The sequence below is a fragment of the Antedon mediterranea genome, chromosome 6, assembly GCF_964355755.1.
Source record: "Antedon mediterranea chromosome 6, ecAntMedi1.1, whole genome shotgun sequence".
Taxonomy (NCBI): domain Eukaryota; kingdom Metazoa; phylum Echinodermata; class Crinoidea; order Comatulida; family Antedonidae; genus Antedon; species Antedon mediterranea.
In genome coordinates, this window is record NC_092675.1 from 9376729 (window position 1) to 9400699 (window position 23971).

The 23971-nt window shown below is 31.6% G+C and overlaps 2 protein-coding genes across 5 annotated transcripts in view; one reads left to right on the forward strand and one right to left on the reverse strand.

The window, feature by feature from the left end:
- The window catches only part of LOC140052055 (rho GTPase-activating protein 24-like), a 34360-nt gene extending 10389 nt beyond the window's left edge, over positions 1–23971 (reverse strand). The window contains exon 1 of one of the 4 annotated variants that reach the window (XM_072097435.1): positions 23487–23971. In XM_072097435.1, the coding sequence (XP_071953536.1) occupies positions 23487–23585 (99 nt within the window). In that variant the 5' untranslated portion in view covers positions 23586–23971. Of the gene's footprint in view, positions 1–5211; positions 5361–11711; positions 11807–12180; positions 12482–23486 lie in introns of those variants that run through there. The other 3 variants (XM_072097439.1, XM_072097437.1, XM_072097436.1) reach the window with 3 other exon arrangements.
- LOC140051703 (piggyBac transposable element-derived protein 4-like) lies at positions 567–2421 on the forward strand. The gene has a single exon (XM_072096994.1). The coding sequence runs from the start codon at positions 567–569 to the stop codon at positions 2409–2411; it is 1845 nt and encodes a 614-aa protein (XP_071953095.1). The 3' UTR covers positions 2412–2421.

Here is a 23971-nt window from a genome sequence, read left to right on the forward strand (position 1 = left end):
GAACAGAGGGTTAAGAGAAATCATACATGGGATAAATGCAATATTACATTAATTTTGGAAATTGGCCAGCCAAAGTAAGCCAAAACCAAAAACTAAAAAAGGTTTTCTCTTAAGACAACTACTTGAATGACATATGCCAGAGAACATGTGGTTGGAGAAACATGCCATAACAGTATTACTACAAGGATTTAAAGGCCTAATGTCAATATAGATTCTGGTCTTTGTCTTCAGGTTTTCTTAACACATTGACTGCCAAGGCATTTTCCGTAATTTCTGTCCCAGTGCCAAGTCCCGTTTACATATTAAATTACAGTTTGAAAGTGTAACATCTGGTCACAGACTATCATGATGTCATTCAAAATACGATGGCGGGAAAAACCGTTGAGACGTATAAATACGTCACTGGCAATGGTCCAACAATTTTATTGACTTTGCCAGGAACGTAAATATACGTCAGGGATTTTCCGCGCTAAAATCGGTCAAACTGTTCATATACGTCATTGTCCACGCTCATACGTCATTGTCCACGTGCATGCGGTACATCATTGCCCACATTGCTGTTCACAATGGCGGAAAACATTAGTGCTGACCAAGCTATAGCTATACTTATGGCAGACGATGAAGATGATGTAGATACAGATTCTGATATGCGATCAATTGATGAATATAGTGAAGATGACATGAGTAGTGATTATGCAGATAGTGATCATAGTATCACTTCTTCGGATGACACAGACGTAGGCCCAGCAGTGGTGATGCGTGGTAGACCTGTACCCCGCGGGCGTGGCCCAAGAATGAGAGGAGGGCGCGGCCGAGCAGTCGGGCGCGGAAGGAATGCATCTCCAGTAGGAAGTCCAAGACGTGGTCGTGCACCTCGTCGTGTGCCGCGTGGTGCTGCTGCTCGCCGTGGTGCTGCTGCTCGCCGTGGTGGTGGGCATCATGTATGGACAGACGTTGCAGAGGACCCACCAGATTTTATATTTTCAGAGATCCCTGGATTAAAAATCCAAATGCCAGATGATGCATCACCCTTTGATTTTTTTGAATTGTTTATTACGCCACCGATAATAGATATGATGGTTACCGAAATGAACAAATATGCTATATCGGAGATCAATAAAAACAGACCGTTGACACGTTCTTCACGTATGCATGCCTGGTACAATACGAACGCAGTTGAGATGAAGAAGTTCCTTGCTCTAATGATTCAACTTGGTCCAAATAATAAACCAACATTGGAGCACTACTGGAGCTCTAATGTCTTGTACAAGAACACATTATTCGGCGGTGTTATGTCCCGTAACCGTTTTCAACTAATGTTACGATTCTGGCACTTCGTTGATAATGAAGCACATCATGATGATAGATTATACAAGATACGACCTCTTGTGGATCATTTCAATGACACGATGAAGAACATTTATTATCCAACAAAGAAATTGTGCCTTGACGAATCAATGGTACTTTGGCGCGGCAGGCTACTATTTCGACAGTACATAAAGAATAAACGCCACAAGTATGGGGTGAAATTTTATGAACTATGTGAATCGCGAGGTATGATCATAAAAATCGCTATATACACTGGAGCTGGGTTTATTGAAGATAATGAAGGCCTAGGACTGACTGCAGCTATAGTTTTAGAACTTATGAAAGATTACCTGGACAAAGGCCATGTTTTGTATACGGACAATTATTATAATTCTGTAGGGCTGACAAAACACCTAACCCAGCATTCTACATACTTATGTGGAACGCTCAGATTTGATCGCACCGAAAACCCCAAGGATGTGATAAACAGAAAATTGAAGAAAGGAGAAATTGAATGGAAACGGTCCGAATCAGTAGTCGTTTGTAAATGGAAGGACAAACGAAACGTGCTAACAATATCGAACATGCACAGAGTTGAGATGGTCGATGTTACGAATCGAAATGGTAAAATTCAGAACAAACCAAATATTATTGGCGACTACAACATGGGAATGTCCGGTATTGACACGTCCGACCAGATGTTGTCTTATTATTCTTCTTTACGTAAGACGCTTCGCTGGTATAAAAAGATAGGCCTACATATAATTGAGATGTGTATTATAAATTCCCATATAATGTATAAAGATAAAACCGGGAAAAATATGTCACTTTTGGAATTTCGTGACAGTCTGACAGTTAGTTTGCTAGGAGATGCATATACTGCTCTTCAGGAGAAAGGGGACCCACTCCCACCTGCCCCGGCCGGGGCCGCATTTCATTACCTTGATGTGCTGCCAGCTTCGGAAAAGAAAGCCAATCGTGCCAAAAGATGCGTTGTCTGCGCAAATGCACAGGTTAGAAAAGAAACACGCTACTACTGTCCTGTCTGCCCTCAAAGACCCTCCCTCTGTGTAGTCAACTGCTTCAAAGCATATCACGAGTAAATAAAATGTGTACCGGTAATCCAAAGAGATGAGAAATGACCGGCTGTGTATTACATGCCATTTTGTGTTATTTTAAAATAAAAAATGATTATTATTATTATAGCGTAATTATAGTATTTATTTCCAATGACGTCACAAGCTGGGGTCAATATCTGACCCCCATCCTCTGACCCACCCTATCATCGAGAGATAAAAACAGTAAACCACACTGAATCATTTCATCCTTTATTATTTTTATTTACTATTAGCGCAATTTATGACATGTTTGAGATGATTATATTGAGTGTGAGGGCGCCATCGTATCAACCATATTCAATGCATGAGGGAATAAACACAAACAAACATATGACATTTATTTTTAGATTATCGTTTACGTACATCATTCATAAACTGCCATGCGATAATTCCTGTTCCAATCACCACTGCCAGCGATTCTACATACAATACAAAAGTGCTACGATTTTGACGTAGTATTACGTCTTGGCAAGTAGCGACACGCAATTTTTGACGTATAAATACGTCGTGGCAGTGAACGTGTTAAAAACCATTAAATATTATAAATGAACACGGCATTATACATGAAATTTACAGATAAGCAAACAACTAAGATTACTTAATTGTTGTATTTGGCTGAAACGTATTTAAATGACAAAAAGTATAACAATTACATAAAATGGGTAATTTGTTATCTATAAAGTGTGAACTAGTTTTTCATGATGGTTTTGTAGTATTTTGACTCTTTACAGGGATCCAGATAGTACCGCTAGAATGAAATTATGATTATTATTATTATAATTATTACTTTTTGCTATTATTTTTAATATTATATATGCTTATGTATATTATATACTCCAATGTTTTACATTACTTTTAAATTATAAAAAATGTAACAATAATTTACAAAAAGCGTTATGTTCATTGTTACAAAAAATATTCCCATCAATTATTGTAGAGTATTCACATTTGTCTCTGGCTAAATTCTTATAATAAAGTTTGAACAAGTTCCAAATCAAAGCTGTAGTTATAATTACAAATTAATATTGAATTGTTAAAACTTTTGCTTCATACAGTTGACAGATTGATATCACAGGTGAGGCTATTCTTGATGTATCCATCAAACTATTAGTTTGCTGTTTTTGTTATTCTCAATAGAAATTATCTTTATTGACTCTATTGATCTATAATTACAATATTCATAAAAAATTGATAAAATCAAAAGTTATAGACAAATCATATATAAAGAACATTGGATGACGAATATTACTTGGATTAGGATGTACTAAAAACGTAATAATTTGTTGTTTTTTTTTGGTTTTAATACATCATACCAGAAATATCTTTATGATGAAAGGATTTACTTTTATCATCATGAAGACAATTTTCTGTAAATTCTCCTGTCCAGAATTGTTACTGAACACGCATGTATTGCTCTGGTATTAAACTGACCAATCATAGTAACAATATAGTGCGCAACTATGCTTTCTCCAGAGATTTCACAATGTTCGGGTATGCATGTATGAAAACGTTTAATAAATCAGACCTGGTTACAAGATGTAACAATTTATGCGGATGTGAAAAGGTAAAGGTAAAGGTATTCATATTTGTCCTCAAGCTTAACTGGAAACTGAGGAAATTCGGATTAGGCCCTCCACGGACCCACGGCAGCCAGCAGTGCAGCGCCTACCAGATCAGCACATCTTCGAAAAGTGTACCAAGTTCTTTAACGTGCACTGTTAAGTACACGGGACCAACGGCTTTACATCCCATCCGAAGGACGAGGCAATGAGAGTAAAGCACCTTGCCTAAGGATGCAATTAGTATGGTACAGATAACCTCGAACCCATGCCTATCACATGCTAGTCCGATATTACCATTACACCATCACTCTCTATACAGCACCCGCCACAATTTCTAGACGGTCTCCCATCCAGAACGCAACCAGGCCCAACGTTGCTTAACTTTGGTGATCTGACGAGAACCGGTGTTTCAACACAGTATGGCCGTATAAAAGGGTATAAGTGAATAACAAATTAGTTAAAGGAACATTAGTATTGAATGTAATTTCTCATCTAAAAAAATGTTACTACTGTACTCTAGTTTATGTACATACTTATTTGAACATTTTAAATCTAGAAAAAACAATTTGAAAAAAAAAACAATGTAATTCTATTTCAAATGCCGAGAACAATGTACAGAACATCCATCAACAGTCCTTGGGTAAAGGAAACGTGTAAGAGAAAATGTCATAACCTAGTTTTTAATTATGATTCAGCAAAAGTTTGATAAACAATATTTACATATACATTGTATCATCATGTTTATAATATACATGTTTACCTATAGGCAACTTTGCAGATAAACTGAAATAAATACCAAACACATATCGATCGATCAATATTATATTAATAAGATTGTATTTTTTTTAAAGATTTATTAACTATCTGAATCATAAGCCCAAAATCTGTAAGAATAAAACAAAATATCAACTGCAACTTTTCTGATCTTAATTTTCATAAAAAATAATATAAATAATCAAGAGATATTAGTAACAATATAGTGTAGTAGTAAACTATTAGTAACTCAAATTGATTTTCATTTCACAATAAACAATGATAATTACAATTTTTAAAAACTTGAGTTGAAACATGCATTTGAAATCAAATCTATAAATAGTATGAGCAAATAGAACATCAAATGTCATTAACAACTGACAAAGTTTTCTCAACTCTGTCCCGTTAAATTTAATTCAAACTTGATTCAAATGTTTAATTTGGTATCGTAAAAAACAATGATGCCTTACCTCGTGACAAATTTTCATCTTCTGTCTTAAAGAATCCTTGTATAAATTTAACAATAAAGGCATCTTGCCTTATTTTAAAAATAGCCTACCAAAAATAACAATCTATAAGAGAACACTGCTTTGCTAGGAGTATGTTATGGGTCGAAGCTAAAAACTTTATATATCTTGACTCCCTGAATAATTGGACTAGTCCATTTCAAACTCAGGGGATAAAAACAATGTGAAAGTTGTAGTGAGAAAAAAAAAAGATCTTTGAATGTTGGAAGTTGTCCAGATAGCTAATTGAAAAATGTCCCTTGATTTTAAAAGGCAAGACAAGAGTGTACTTTTAGTTGACAAGCATGGTCACAATTATTGATAAGTGAATCCTAGATCTATTGTGGTATTCTAAATTTATAACATATGAATGATATAAAGCGGCACCCTGACAAATCACCTATTAATTCATTCTTATCAATAATTAATTACTACTGTCGTTAATGTTTAGTTTATGTTAAATTAATAATCTGATTTATATGACAAGGAATTCTAGATTGTGAAGTTGAAATATAAATTGTGCCATATATTATATTATAATTTGTTTGAATTTTGACCTTGTATAATTATACATGCAGAAAACAAAAAGAAATTAGCAAATGTTCATCCTATAATTATTATGACCATTAATACTGTATACTATGAAAATAATATTTAAAATGCAATTAAATGATATGACATCATCTTACTGATTGTGGCGATCAGTATGAAAAATAAAATTTGTTGTTTTTATTGATCATGATGTAAATTTTATCATACTGTCAGTATGAAGACAGAATAAATGCTTACCCTATAATATAGTTTTAGGTATAGGCCTAGAACACTACTAATTTTGTTTAATATTTGTCTGCAGAAAAAAACATTAATCGTTGTTTTAATGTCATGTGTATTATAAACAGGCCTGAGTAGAGAATTAGCGAATGCCATTTGGACTTTGCAAAAAACTGATATTAAAAAAGACAAATTTTTTTGCCAAAAAAAAAAATATCATAATTCTGACAAAGCGAAAAAAGTGATGTGCCCATATATGGACATGATGATGTCATATCACTAACATATTTGGGCATATAACTACCATATTTGCACACATCACATGTGTTTGGTCAAACTAGTTTGATTTAATGCTAATATAATATAGATATTCACTCCCGAAGAATGAGGTACTAGATTCTATTTCAAGGTGGATGGTGAGATAAATAGACTTGACAGGTACAAGTGTACTTTTGTAGGTTCCTGATTTGTTCTTGTCCCCTAGAAACAAGTCCCTTGGGCTGGGTGAATTAGAAACTAATCAACAAGTCAAAATGTAATAGACACATTCCAAACCGACAATAATCATTATCTGTTCTTATAGCAACCATGTCAATCATCTTGACAATTCCAAGAATAGTTTGTCAAAGAAAAGAAATTACAAATTAATTAATACTGTGGAATGAATATCTGACTGTGTTACAGTATAAAATTTTCCAAAATCATTTAATATATCACTTCAATTAAATTAAATTATTTTATTTTGTCATGCACTCTGTCTCAAAAATTGTCTTACTTTGTCACATATAAACATAGTAAAAATATGATAAAAACGGTAAAATACAATACAACGAATACTAAAATGTCTACAAAAATAGAAAAGTCTTGATAAATCCTGTCAATGTGCACGGTGCTTCTAATTTTGGATTAAATATTAAGATAAAACAGTTCAATGTTAACATTCAAATCTTGATAGTCATATACATTGGGATTATTTTGTATTAACTATGACCATGAAAATTTGCTATGTTATATAAAAAGTGCTGTGAGACCTTTTGGTAAAGACCGCCTCAAAATTATATACAAATGTTTGACTTTTTGAAACCAATGAACAGTACATTATTCACATTTTGTGTTTTACTTGTTATGGTTGCCCCATTAATGGCATAATTATACATTTTATAAGTTTGCTCTGTAGTCAATGTTACTAGAGTCTGCATTAATATAAATGAATAATGTTGAATGGAGAGACTATTTTCATGAGTTGAAATATTGAATGTCTCTATTCAATGAATATTATTAGTTACACCCTGCTTGTTCACGGAATACGGGAAATAAATACGTTCTGGTTCCATATTCTAGGAGACCGAAGGCCGAATGGATTATGGAACCAGAACGTAGATATTTCCCGTATTTCGTAAGTGTTAGTGTTGAAATCGACGACCTCTAGCTATCACAACAACAATAGGGAGCTTTCGACGATTACGATTAGCTTTTTTGACGGACCGTAGAATACGGGTTCATATTCGATGGTTGAAATCACAACTACGCATGCACTCAACGACAAAAATACAATACAATACTGTACATAAACAACGCACGCATAGAAACATCAAACAGGTAATACGGGATGTATTACCCTTCTGATCCGCTTGACTGAGTAAATGGGTGTAATACGGAATTATATCTCATACATATTGACCAATCAGATTACAGAATTCACGTACACTAAGAGATAAAATCATATTCTATTCTGCTTTGTATTTCTATGAGCACTTGCCCCAATCAGGTTTGGTATAGCATAACAAATTGTACACTGGAAAAGGTGTACATTAAAATGGTTAAAAAAAAAAGAATAGAGAAGTAAACATCCGGTAGAACTAACTTTAGAGGTCTCTGATTGACGAAACTGACAATTCCATTAAAATAAATGATTTCAGCTTATTAACTCCATCGGTTATAATGTTACTATTTTAAAGTAGGTCCTACTAAAATGAGTGATTTTCTGGTCAATGAAAGATGGTTGATAAGTTTAATTGATTTCCTGGCAATTATTATTTTTTAGCCTGGAAACATAAAAGAAACACATAAGAGAAGGGGTTGACAGACAGCTGCATTGGACATTTCATTGACCTCTCATATCATGCGGAAGGAAGTTTAAGGTTAAAAATGTATTGAAGGAGGAGGATACTTAGGTACCTTAGGCCTTGGGCAATTTTTTATTAAAGCCAAATAAACTGTTTATTTCAACATAGGTTTATACAATTTTTATATCAACCATTATCAATCATTCCTGCTAAATTTGTGTGCATAAATATTAATTTTATCCAAAATTAATGTTCTCAGGCGGTCAAGCATTCAAGATGTTACACTGATTTGCTCAAGTTCAATGGAGTTCAATCAAATAACCGCTATTTCAAGTTGCAGCTAAAAGTTGTACAGCAATAACTGGTTAAATATCTTAAAACAGCATTTGATTGGGTGTTTTAACCTTCTCTTAATGCCTTCAAATTGTAACATACTATTATGTTCTGTATATAAAAGCTTACACTTTACTTTATACTCTTATATAACATTAATGTATTTATGGGTAACAAAATATGGCATTGAACATACAACTAGCTCGACAATCTAATAAATCCATATTGTGATTCACAATAGTTCATACTCTATCATTTGATCCATTCATGAATTGCATTATAAATATAGCAAAGATGACCAGCTTTATTGTAATGTAATTAGTAGGGGTCCTACTGTATATACAGATATATAGAACCCTCCGAAGTGACTCCTTTAAAGGGGTTAGTCATACGCCCGTATTCTTAAACCGGACTTTAGTCGTAGTTCGAGCTAAAACTAAAAAAATGACGTCATTTAAATTCATAAACCGAACTTCAACTAAATCACCGACTAAATCAGGCCAACCTCGACTAAATCGAGACGGATTTTGATCGATTTTTTTAGTCCTGGAGGGGGCAGACTAAATGGTCGACTAAATGGTTTTTAAACGATGTTTATAAAAAACGTAACAGTCATTGAGTTGTTATATTGGCCAGATATTGAAGAATGAAATATCTATATTTATATTAGCTTAATTAAATATACATTGGTATAAATTATAATAATGAAAATCATCTTTATTTACAACTGTATACAAATTACATTATTTTCTTCGCGCAAGTCCGACTTGAGCTACGTCACGCCATAGCGACAATGGGAGATGCGGCAATTCACCACGCGATGGAATGTTTAGGGGGCCTAGCGCTTTCTTGTCACGCTATGAAGTGCGTGGTTCGTGGCGATCATACTTTGTTGGGGGCCTAGAAAATATAAAAGTTACCGTACAGCCATGGTTCCTAAATCTATTTTAAAGATTTTATTTGTTGTTAATCAAATATACTTCACTGTTAAATTAATACTGATATTGTTCTAATAATTAACGATTAAAATTATTTTTCATGTATATATAGTCCTGATGCGTAAAAAGTGTTGTAAGAAATGGAAAGTGATATCAATGCGAAAAATTTCGTCTGCTCCTCAAATACTCTCTTGTCATTGGCCAATGTATAGCCTTTGTTACCCAGACGTGTGCAACTCGACTAAAAGCTCGACTTCATTAAGTCGAACTGCAAACTTCGACTACTTCGTTTTTGAATCGAATTTGAAGTAATAGCTCGAACTACGACTTTTCCAAGTCGAACTTCGAACTACGACTAAAGTCCGGTTTAAGAATACGGGCGATAGTGTTAAAATATGTATTGCTCCACCACCAGAAGGTGTCACATTAATAAGGTTAAGTCCTAAATGAGGGGTTCTAATGTTATTTAGAGGGTCATTATATGAAAATACTAAATTATTTTTAGAAATGTCTAAGCAACAAATCAAATCTGAGTTGTCATACAGTATGTTTTGGTAATGACACAAACCATTGTGGCACTCAATCCAAAGCCAGACAAGTATACATAGTGAGCCAAAGTAAAAGCAAAACGCAAAACCTTTATTTAGTGCAACTAAAAATCAAAGAAAAAAAGTTTACTGTAGTATTGCAAACCGCAAAGTATTGACGTCAAAATAAAAATGTTACAAAAGTATAAGTAGGTCAGTTAAAGTACATGGATAAAACAGCTTACACTAATTGAAAACTTCCAATTTAAAGTCTCTTATAATACAAAGTAATTAACTTTTCATTTTAAATGTGTCACAATATGATTAAAATTATTTATAATGTCAAAAGTTCAAACGGTTATTTAAAGATTATTTTAAAATGTCTATATATTAATTGCTTATTTTGAAAACATTTTTAATCAGTGCATGTTTGTATTTCATCTTTTCACTGCTTTTTAACATAAAAATTATACTTGAATTTACTATACTTCACTGACAAATGTAACTAATAAAATATCATCCAAAAAAATCTAAAAAAAAAAAAAGAAGAAGTCCACTTAATTTTGTTTTTTAAGGTGCTGTTGTGTCTTTATGTATTTTGTTTATCAATATTAAATATTTTGAAGTATGTATTTTATCAATAAATTGTGTATTACTATTATTAATACTCATACCAAAAATAGATTGTTGTTGGCAAGAGTGTTTACAAAACATTATACGTTTGTATTTGTAAAAATAATCCTTAATTTTCTTAAATGTAATCTTTGACCTGCAAATAGTGATTAGGGGAAACATGCCTATGCCACAGATTGTTGAAAAAATCCAGATAACTGAAAATTGTTCTATAAATATGCAATCAATGTTGCTGATATTTCAAGCAATACAAATTCAGAAGTTTTATAGGTTGAAAATGCAATGTTTTTAAAATAGTCAGATTAACAAATATAAAACATTCATTGCTGGAGATTAAAATATTGGCAACACACTAGGTACTGTCTTTTTATAGACCAGATGAATTCAGTACACAACATGGCTACCAATTTCAAGTTGTGACTGTGGTACAAAATTCCAGAGTGCAAAACAAATTGATCTCACCTAAGGACATGTACGTGACCTGCTATGTAATCAAAAACATGATTATGATGAACAGGTTAAACGGAAGTAGATTTCATAGAAAGAGCAAATATTTTGTTTTAAACTTGTTGTCACAGTGCTTTGTCGCAAAAACTCTCTAACACTAACAGTGCTTTGCATCTACATTTTAGTCAGACTGACTTATGTCAGGCTGGTTAAACTTTACTGTATAAAAAATGTTTACATATTTTGTTCTAACTGTACAGTAGTTGTGCTCTATAGGCCATATTAAGGACTTTTAGATTTGAGTGAACATTGACATGGGTCGTAGTTGACTGTTACTCGTCGACAGATATTTAAACGTTTAGATTAAGTGGACATTTACGTTGACATGGCAGTGAACCTACGATGAACAAGTTTTTGCCAATTGTCTAGTGCATGCGAATATCATAAAATGATGTAGTAAAAGGGTATGTAAAAATCTAAAAGTCCCTACACCAAAGACGACTAATCCAGGACTACTCTACTAGTCCAGGACTACTCTACTCTTTTCAGTTCTGGACTACCCTGTACAAAATTTATCAAAATAGTACTGCCAAATGACACTTAAAGATTTGTTAAATGGTGGCTTCTTTTAGTGCCAAACCATGATTTTCTTTCATAATATGTTGGCGACATGTCATACATGGGTCTAGGCAGCTACAGTGTTTAAAAAGGATTTTTTCACAGTACTCAACCTACAGTAAGTTACCTACCTCAAAAGACTCATCTGAGATGCCACGATGACACGTCAGGAAACTTGACGTACGACTTAACATTTTATCATCCAACTTCCAAGTTTTCAAATTTATAAAAGTATAATTCCTTCAAATATTATTAAAAATTATTATAATTTATGTAAAATCCAAAAAAAACGGCAGCAGAAAAATGAGCAAAAACTGAAAACTGTGTGTATGGGAAGGAAATTGCAAATACTGTAGACTTCCACTTTTTCTATCAGGTCGCTCTAGATATCAAAAAGGGAAGTGGTTTGATAAAAGTTGACCTACTCTTGCTGAAATAGGTGAACAATATTTGTATGTTATCTCAAGTCAGCAAATCTTACATTAATTTGGTTATTAATTAGACTGTTTTGTCACTAGTTCAAATTATTGAAAATTCAATATTAATGTGGTTTGCACAATTCAATAAATAACATGTGTTGAAAAGAATATTGGTATTAACTTCGCTTGAGAATTCCAAAAACGACTGCCACTTCATCAGGTTAAAAGATGGGTAAAGCAAGTCCAATTCCAATGTTTGATAAACACAGTATTCAAAAGGCAACAGTACAGTAGTACAGATGGACTGAAGAAAGAAAATTCATCAACCAAATACACAATCAGTAGTTAAAATCTTCAAAAAACATAAATGATGGAACTTAGTCTGTCCAAGGTAGGTACTGCGATGTCTGGTATTTCAAAAGTTTACTGTTTGTAGATAATTAAAAATAATGTGCAAAAAACATATCCAAAGAATAAATTGACGGTCTTCATTTGTAAAGACTATCTACAACCAAACAACATAACACCACAAAGACGCCCAGGCAATTGGCAGCAAACATGATATTTCTCGCTAGGCTAACATTCTTGACATACCAAAAGCAGCTAGATATCTACAGAAACCTGCCTTCAAGTGAAACATGATCTCAAACGGCAACCTGCCATTGGTCCTCATACATATCAATTAGCTTTACTAACGATCAACACCACAAGTGAGTGACAGATTTAGAGTTTACCTCACAAGTAAATTTTTTCAGCAATTAAAAGTTTTCACCAATCAAAATCCTGTAAGTGAAAATGTTTTAAGAAACGAAACAAGAAACATCTTGTTCACTTCTGAGTGGGTCACAGTGAATACTTTAAGCTGTAACATCAACCTTTTCTGAGTTTCTTCCTTTTCTTCAAACAGCAAACTCAAATATATATTCTGCACAATAAGATTAGATTGTAGGCTTTGATAATTTTCAATTGGAAATTAGGATTACAGAGTGATCATTATAGAGTGAATTCATGTATTTCTTCAGGCTAGGCTTGGGTAATAGTAGCACCAAATAAAAAAACTATAATCATTGTTTTTCCTTTTCCAGATAGCTGTGTGAATAGAGATAAACTACGACAGAACTTGTTTTTATGTTGTTTCAAATTTTAGAAAATAAAAAAAGTGAAAAATGGATGTCTGGCTATCAAGCAGACGATTTTAGGTTTAAAGTTATTTAAAAAAAAAATCATACTAATACACAGCGGATAAACAAGATTAAACAAAAACATATGGTTACTGGTCAATTCAAGTGACATTTGCGGTATTAAAAATAATTAGTTTTAAATGTTTAAACAAAGAATAGCATACAAATTTAAGGAAGCAAGTAATTCCATCAGGTAAATAAAGTACGATGGGAATCAAAGGACGCATCTAATATAAATTATAAAATAAAAGTGACATATTTATAATAAAAACCAGAAATATCAGCATTTTGATTGATTGTTGTGTTATTGTTTGTGAGGCCTCTTACATTATTATTGGAACACTAAAGATAGAGTTCTATTCAATTGAAAAAAAATAAACAAAACAGATGCTCCTTTTTAAAAAAAATGAATAAATGGCAAAAGTGCAACTATAGATATCCTGAAATATTTGAAATTTTTTTAATTAATATTATATAATAAAAAAATTTTTAATTAATATTATATAAAATAGAAATTAAAATAAAATGTTCAATTCATTTAAACCAACTAATTTAGATATTTATCATTAGATTTAGGAATATCTGTATTAATTAGTATTTTCAAAATTATTATTTTGCCCTAAATCAACCTTGATTTTGAATTATTATTATTACTTTTTAGTACGTGTCATTACATGAGAAATAAGTAAAACTTTATTATTAAAATGATATGGGACGTCTTTATTATAATCATGTACATGTACTATGGCCCAATTCTCACGTTCTCAATTAGAAGTTACCATTTTTAATCCTTTACAGACTTCCACACACTAATCTCAGCTTTCATTACATATTCCACAATTCATTTATACAAAGGAAAAGACCTTTAAGTTGATAAATACCGCAAACAATGCATAATTATATATATCATTATCATAAAAAAGCTGAAGACATTATATAGATACAAAAAATATATTTTTCAATGGGCCTGACTCTCCTGCCTTTCGATCCTCAAAATAGGGTATAAAAATAAGGTATAAAATACGGTATAATTTATAGAAGTAGGCCTACTATCTTGGGTGGTCGTGTTAAAATTCATCTTTTTTACCCAACCTGCCTTTCGATCCCTAAAAAATGGGGACAAGGTATTCTTTCCTTTGCCCCAAATTAGAATTTGCTATCTTTGGCGAGCCTCTGCTTTCAGTCTCTTTTTGTTTTTTTATTGACTTGTTTCAATGACAAGTCCGCACCCTGCACTCCTTTAATTTTTGCTAAATTATTTTTATAAATCTGGCTGTCCTGTTTGTTTCCTTCAACTTTCCCGAAATCTTTGTTTCCCCAACAGATTAATTGCAAATGTTGTGTATAAAAAATAGTATCTGAAATATTGTTATTACACAGTATATGAATATGTACCGGTAGACGTAAACAGTACAATAATATGAATATGCAATATACAAACAACAAATTCTTTAGCAGTGTCAAATATCGAATCGCCTCAAGACATGTTAAAAATTGCTCAATTAACTTCCTTAAAAAATAAATACTTTTTATTTTAATTGACCTCAGAGTTAAAAAAGTACCAGGGGTAAAGCTAGAGTTTCCTCTGCTCAACTCAACAATAGGAAATTAATTTTGGAACGGGAATTCCTTCAATTCAATAATTCAGGTCATACCCCTCTCAGGGGAAATGGGATTGGACATTTAAATAATCAAAATCCTAAAGTGCACAATAAACACTAACTCCCATGTGCGTAGCATGAATATGTGGTCTGTATGGTTTACTTTTATCACAATTCTCCATATCATATACCTGTTCTGTACAACATTATCGTGTCAAGACAAACTTTTATTTGCTACTTCAAGTGTGTCTAAATAAGTAACTAATAGATATGCAATATGAAAGGTTTTCAAGCTCATAGATATAGAATACATCACTTACATTACAAGTGTACTGAGACACATTTTATTTCTATACAGTAACTATAATGTATCATACCATTTTATTTTGTATTATCTTATCCTACAACATAATGTTGGAAAGTTGGCTGACTTCAGAAATATTGTAAATTAATCTCCAAAACTCAATTTAATATTAGTTTCCGAAAACCTCTACAGAAATATATCAAGTAATTACTGTAGATTTGCAGACTAGCAACTGCTGTCTATGCAACTCAAATTATGACTTATTCCACAAATTATTTAATTGTTTAATTCAAAATTACAAATATTAAACTCTTGCCAAGACACTTAAATGGTCATGGTTAGTCTCAGATAAATTTCAATTTATTTAATGTTCATTTTGAAATATTCACAAAGAATAAGAATAAACATTTATTGTTTGTGCCTAAAAAAATACAGAAGGAATTATAAGAAATACCTTGACTATTTAATATTCAATTTGAAATATATAAAGAGTTAAAAAATTGATAAATAATATATTGAATGTACCCTAAAATTAAAGAGGAACTCATAAAAAATATTTTACTACCATAGCTATTTTTTATGTGAATTATTATAAACAAATGAAAATAGCATCCTACTTTTTTAAATGCTGCCACCAACCATGAATGACAAAGAAACTTTTTTTATTTCTAGACAAGATCTGTGCAGTAAGTACTGTAAGTAATCAACTGTATGAACAAAGCATGCTAACAAGCCAATGGTCTATAAAATATTGTATATAATTTTTTTTTTATTATTTAAACAATGCTTGATCCTTTTGCCAACAACAGTCTTAAACTATTTTATATTTTAGCTTTTTTAAATGGTTATAGTGCCCAAATAATTGTAAAATACTACTTTTCAGCCACCTCTTGGTTGCCATAGTAAGTTCAAGTTAATTTGGAATCATATTCTTATTATTTTGATTTAATAACCAAATTATTGTGTGGGAGGCAGGAGATGAGGCTGATTGATGATTTGATTAAAACATTTTAAAAATGTCGGTTTCAATCAAACGTATCAGTGTAAACAAAAATGAACATTGTTTTGAATTTATAAACTGCTTAAAAGTCTATGTATAATTTTAGCTATTTTTCTTTCTTTTTTTTGTGTTCTTTAACATGTATCTAAATCTACAATTATGCAATGAGTGGATGTAATTGTATTACATTTTAACTGTTGATCTTCTTTCTTTTTTTATTTATCCCATTGTGTAAGTGGTGCTCCCCGCTGTTGGATGTGAGGTGAAATAAACCAAAGACAACCTCTTGAAATGAAAAAATCCTATTTACAAACTTCAAATATTAAACAAAGAATTGATAATAAAGGCATTTAAAGATATTTAACCTTCAAGCAATATAATATCAATTTTACTCAAAATATCATGTACAATCATAGAGCGGTACACTTTGACGCATCACTGGTCGGCGATGAAAACGGTAAAATAAAACGGAAAATGACTTAGATGTGGTTTTGTGACTCAAAATGTAATTGCAAAGGGAAAATGACCCTTAAGAATCCAGAAATAATTGTCTGTAAAGAAATATTGATAATGATGAAACGCACGTATAATACATCATTCACTGAAGATAAAGTGACTCATACACAATCAAAAGATGCATTAATAGCACAACTGGCAGTACTAAAAATGCCACAAAATGTGACTTTTAAAAAGATTAGTTATGAATGTACCTAAAATATATTTAATTAATTTAATAACACTATTCTTTCATATTTTGTATAAATAAATCAAGTGCGTTAGTGGTTAATGTTACATTAGTGGTTGATTGTTACGTTTAACCAACATAACAAACTTCATTAAACACTAACGTAACAAACTTCATTAAACAATAACGTAACAAACTTCATTAAACAATAACGTAACAAACTTCATTAAACACTAACGTAACAAACTTCATTAAACACTAACATAACAAATTTCATTAAACACTAACGTAACAAACTTCATTAAACACTAACGTAACAAACTTTATTAAACACTAACGTAACAAACTTCATTAAACACTAACGTAACAAACTTCATTAAACAATAACGTAACAAACTTCATTAAACACTAACGTAACAAACTTCATTAAACACTAACGTAACAAACTTTATTAAACACTAACGTAACAAACTTCATTAAACACTAACATAACAAACTTTATTAAACACTAACGTAACAAACTTCATTAAACACTAACGTAACAAACTTCATGAAACACTAACGTAACAAATTTCCTTAAACACTAACATAACAAACTTCATTAAACACTAACGTAACAAACTTTATTAAACACTAACGTAACAAACTTCATTAAACACTAACGTAATAAACTTCATTAAACAATAACGTAACAAACTTCATTAAACACTAACGTAACAAACTTCATTAAACACTAACGTAACAAACAAAACACTAACGTAACAAACTTCATTAAACACTAACGTAACAACAGTAGAAAATGTTGAGATATGTTTGGACTTTTATAAACTGTTTAAGAAAATGTTAAAATTTGTGTACTTACAGTACTTTATTTATAGTTACAACTATCAGTCTCCACCTTTCCTCAAGCGACCGACTTTCAAAAGCAGCCATCTTGACCACCTTTCTAAAACGACCATACATCGTAAGCAATCACCCACATTAGTGACCACCTCTCTTAAGGGACCGCTTCTAATAAATCTAAACACCTCTCATAATCGACCATCTCTTGTAAGTGATCGCTTGTGAGGAACCCCCTTTTTAAAGGACACCACCTCTTGTAGGGGAACGCTTCTCATAATTAACTACCTCTAGTAAGCGGCCATCTCTCTTAAATGACCACTAGAGGTAGCGGTCATAAGAGAAAAAATGAGAAATGGTCAATTATAAGACATGGTCCCTAACGAGAGGTGATTATCGTTTAAGAGAGGTGGTCACTTAAGAGAGGTGGTTGATTATGAGAAGCTGTCCCTTAGAGACAAAGCATTGAAGGATAAACAGACAAACGTTTAATTAGGTTAAATGCAACACCATTATTTATCCAGTTAAAGAGAGCTGACAAACAATTCCTAGATTTCTAACTTTCAAAACAATAAATATGAAGAGTTTTTAAAGTCTAAGACTTCTTAATATTTTCTCCTGTTGTTACATTAGTGGTTAATGAAGTTTGTTACAGTATTGTAAAAGTGACAACCACAAACCTAAACGGTTATTTGCGAGCACAAATTTAGCAGAAATGTGGTCGGTCTATAAATATATTATTTATTTTAAAATAAACAGGGTTTGTTCGGTGATATGCTCAGAGTGAAAATATACCTAATTTTGATCTAAATTAGAAGAGGCACAAGGATGTAATGAAGGGTAATAATATTATACAGAAAGTTTAAACAGAACTTAGCGTCTACCAAATGATTTAATAACAATTTTATTCTACATCCTGTACATTACTATACATCAACTCATGAAGGGCAAATCTAGACAACAAATGGGCACAATTAAAACACTGAATAGCTAAATACAATGAAATATTGTATCCATTTTTGATGTAAAAATTAATATTAGGCCTACATAAAAAAAAATAGTGTGTCAAACCACAATGCTGTGGTTAACAGCTATACTACTGAATAGTAACTGAGACAGAAACAATGTTATTCTACATCTGAGACACAAAAAAAAATATACAGAAAGTTATAAGATATCAAAATGAAAAAATTGCTGAGACCTATTTCTGAAATTAAGATAATTATAAAATTCATTACTGAAGATGATCAAATAAAGTTTTAAATATTCAATCACAATGACTTGTCTCACTTTTTTAAAGATTAAACCGTAGTGGACCCTCTTGTACTGTAATACGTAATGGTCCAATGACAAGTGACAGTTTGGATTATCCATCGTTTGTGATTGGTCAAATCACTTGCGTAGCATCTAGATCCTTGTGTTGTGTTTTAGTGGGAACAAAGCTTAATGATTAAATGTAGGTGTGACATACTATCAAACAGACTGCAAATCTTTAGAAACTAATCTGTTACTTTCGTGGCATTTTGGTTTTTTGTGGGTCACTACAACCTTAGGGTGTAATGCCTCTATCCCGGAATATGTACAGTAGGTTAGTTTTGGATGACATTTTGTTCTGTACAGTAGGCCACATTTACTACTGATTGTTAAACAAAAATAATTGATAATAAATCATTATAATGTTTAAAGGTTTGCATGGCAAAATTAAATGTTGATATAAAGTTTGTGGTACACCACGTATATAGGACAAAGAATATTGATTGAAACATCGAGAAACTCAACAGTTCTTTTCAGAACTAATAAATCATTATTTCTTAAATTATTAAATAGAATATTAATAAAAAAAAGGCATAATTTAATAAAGGAAGAATAACTGTTAGTGTTATGCAAAAAAGTCGAGTAGCGTTTTTCATAAGAAATATTTCTTGTTTTATAATATGAATCAAATGTTCCCGCATCCCCATATTATATGAGTCAATTTCTATCCATTGGGAACAAGCAGACAATTTACATCCAGGTGCGTCAGTTCAGATGTGCCAGACTGTAGGCTAGCCAAACTCACCTGGTGAGTTGAAAGGAAATTAAATATTATTACCCTGGCGTGTGACTGTACGTCATTCTCACATTTTGATAATAATGGATAAAATACGGGCATGTTTTACAAAAGGAATTTAATTTCCTTATAACTTAAACAACTGTTTACAAATGAGACCTATGACCAAATGTTATGCTTTATTAATATGGACAATCAAAAGTAATGCAAGTTAAATTCGTAATGGACATAAATTACAAAAAAATTGTTGGTGTAGTCGTTGAAATGCAATTTCTTTATATAAATTAAACATGGGGCAAAATATATTTTGACACTGGGGTCAACCCCTATTCTGGGGACACCCTTATCAAGGAAGCACTTTGTTACCTTCCAAAGGTGTCCCTTTAATACTACTACTTTTACTATATACTGTAATGTAAGTATTACATATTTTAGAAATTCATGGGGTGGCCTATTAACCATATAAGGAGACACTTGTCTGTGAAATGAATAAGGAGAATGTTTGTTTTAACTATACCGCCAGTAAAAACCTATTAAAGCTTAGGTACATGAATTTTAAATATAATATCTGGTTAATTGTACATAAATCAAATATTTGTAACAGAAATCAAGACGAAAAAACATGAATTTCCCTTAATATGGTCAAATACAAAATTTGGCAAAATTCTGCCATAAAAACCCGGAAGACTTTTTTTCAGTAGTTAGGTAGTTTAACCTAATGTAATAACATTTCTGGTGACTCCCTAGAAGGTGATAAAAGATGGTGGATATACAGTGGATAATTTTTGCTAGAGCATGAAAATAAAAATCTGAAGTTGAATAAAAATACCAGAAATGTAAAATTCAAGTTATAATAACCTATATTTAGTCATCTGATAACATTGTTTACCACACCGTTTATTTTTCATAGCTTTTTAAAATGCTAATAGAGATTTGTGTAATTTGAACTATCTACTACTACTACTACTACAGTACTGATAAAGAAAGTGCTTATTTTCAACAAGTTCGTGTAACACAAATAAAATCCCAAAAATTATGAAACATAGGGGAAACTATAGATCGAAAATTATTGGAATGTATGATCAATAGAAATTTTTTGCCCGCACCTGGCCTTTAAGAAGTCCCCTTAATAGTGGTTTTACTGTGTGACATTAGACAACAAGTACTCTATCCCCTTAGTATATTGTATCAATTAATTATTTATTTTTAAAAACTTTGTTTTCTACCCGCCAAACAACCTTTTAAAGAACCTAAACAAATCTTAATCATAATCTGCATCATGATCTGATTCATTTGATATTTTTTACTTATTAACTTGTCAACAATTTACTAAACGAGTAAATTGATTTTAATTTACAAAAAACAAATAATGTTTTGTTTAGATTTTAGATGTTCTTGAATAATAAAATTGATTAAATTTGATTAGTATACGGAAGTGAGTCAGTGTATAAAGACTATAAGGGCTAAAGACCAGTGGATGCTAACAGAGGGATTTCCTCGTGTCACTGTCATTGTAATTGTAAGCCAAAATTTATTCATGCAAAACAACCAAAATATGTCTACTATTACTAAGCACAAACTTAGAAACACATTACACTCTGAAGTCTCAAATTAACAAAAGTTTCAGAAGAAAAATGTCTTATAGTAAAACAAACTCATTTTAGGAATTAACTTTTAATTTTTAAAATTATTTACATTTATTAAGCATAACTGAGAACAGGTTATTTTGTATTTATGTTATTTTTGTACATTTCTACTAGTACTTAGACAAATCTGTTTATAATTCTAATAATTAACAACTTCTCACTAAATTAATTGAATACAAATATTTATTTTAATTTTAATCGGATCACATTAAACATTCAAATTAGTCTCATAATAACAATCCTCAATTTTTTCAATTCATTAATAATGACCAATCAATTTGGGCCAAATGAATCACCAAGAGATGACTGAATATATTAATTGACCTGACTTTGGCACCATCACTGTCCACCTGAATTTCCCCTAACCATCATTCAATGTGAATGGGCTGTGTGGTCAACTGTCAACAACGTTTGACCACCATCTTTGATGACCCATGCTTAAAAAGCCATTCATAAGACTTATAATTAAGTTAAAGTTTTCAGATTCTCACACCCACAGATACCTACCAATGATAGTCCTAGTTTATGGTTGTCGTACACCCACTGGACCACAAAACAAGTAGAGGTGGAAAAAAATAAATCTGATACATAAACAACATATGAACATACTAATCTAAGATCGCTCAACCACATGATAGTGTCTATGGTCACACTGGACAAAAGAAGGACAGTGTGTTCAGAATCAGGGGTCTTAATAAAAGTAGTAAAAATGACAACTCAATTACATCTGAAATGTTATGAAATACTGATCATTTAGGCATAAGAAGAAACATTAAAGAACCAAAGATATGTAACCAATATCAGCAGTATTTAAGTTAGGAATGGATTAGACCCACTTATTGTGAGTTTTTTATGCATTTTAAGCATCTTACACAAAGATGACAGTAATAATAGGACTGGACAGAACCAAGGACATGTGATCAACATCAGTGGTTAAATGCCTTAGAATGACAGCTCAATTAAGTATACAAGGATCTTTACCCACTTGTTGCGAGGTCATAAAGGCTCAAGAAACTGCACTATAGACTGATTCATGTCTGAAGGTACAGTATACGGTACACCATTAGCAATAAAATTGATTTTTATTTTCAAAAATAAAAATGTGTCTATTGTTACTGAAAATATTGAGAAGTTGTCACTATCATTGAAATTTGTCAACATATTGGCAATTATTCACCATTGTTTTCAAAATTATAACATGTGATGTATTTATGGATGACAATCCATATAACTTAATGAAAAAAAAATAATAGATAAAATAATATTAAAAAAATAATCTATTAAAAATATAAATTACAACATACATTATTTTGTTCAATAAACAAGTATATTAATCTATACTGTAATTATAACATTATTATGATTTTTAGGATTAATAACAAAAATAGTACTAGTTGAAGACCGATTTGCATATTGGGAGTAATTGTTATGCATTTAAAGTTTAATGAGTAGTGTAATCTTGATAAGATTTTTCTTACCTCTCACACACATGATATCCAGAAAATAAGCACATTTTGAATGAAATTAAAGTCAATACAAATGGTAGAGAATAAAATGCATTGGTCTATGCAAGATAGGATACCAAAATCCAAACTTACATTTAATTACAATAAATAATTATTATTGATCAATCCTTGGGTTGTACATTGCATATTCATGTTTTTTTTGATAAAAATGTTTGTAACAATTTCATAATCGAAAACCCAAGCTGTGTTTGAACCATCTACAATGGATACTCCGTAGCCAAATTCCAAGTGCCATAATTTGTTGTACTATAGCCTTCAATAATCATAGTTGTGATTCATAAAACAATGTTTTTTTTTGTATTTATTGAAGAAAATGAATAGAATGTGTATTCATTGAAGGATTTACCAGTCAATCTTAGTACTAAGAACAATAATATTCTATTCTTTCAATCATAAACAAATTGTATGATATTATCCTCGCTGATATACAGTATAGCTAAACTACTGTACATATGGAACAAAATACCTTTCTTCAAAATTGGCAAAAGAGATCAATCAACAAAATTTAGAAAACATTCAGATAGTCAATACAAAGACCATTAAATTAATTGTGGCACACAAACCTCTACATCCATACCAAAACATTCTGAATCAAAACAAAAATCAAATGGAAGTACAACATTACCAATTTTCAACAAGAAAAAAAATACTTACATTTTGTGTACTTCTATCGTTAATTGAGAAAACTTTGGTAATTCTATTTTTGCAATTTTTCCACTTATTACTGCTTTGAAATTCACAAGAATTTTCCATAATCACTAAATATGTCCTTGCGTATGTAAGACAATAACACAGGAGACAATACCCGCAAAGTAGATACTCAACTACCAGTCAGCTACAAACATGATTGAAGAGTGAACATTGATTAGTTAAAGTGATAAGCTAAACTAGCGACTTTCCACCACTTTGGTGCAAGCAAATAAATTTTGCTGGAAGGATTTTCCGGACAGGTTCATGTGGTCTCTTCATACACGTCCCTTGCTAAACGACCATCGAAGCGGTTCAACCGTAAAATATCACAGGAAGATGGTTTTTAATACATCACTCATTGAAGCCTAGTAATTCAGATGACTCAGTTCAGTATTTATAGTCGTACAGCGAAGGAAAACAAACAGAATGAATCACCCAATGATTTCCAA

What these genes read in the sequence shown, in the direction of transcription:
- LOC140051703 (XM_072096994.1), top strand. Translation starts at nt 567, where the DNA reads ATGGCGGAAAACATTAGTGCTGACCAAGCTATAGCTATACTTATGGCA.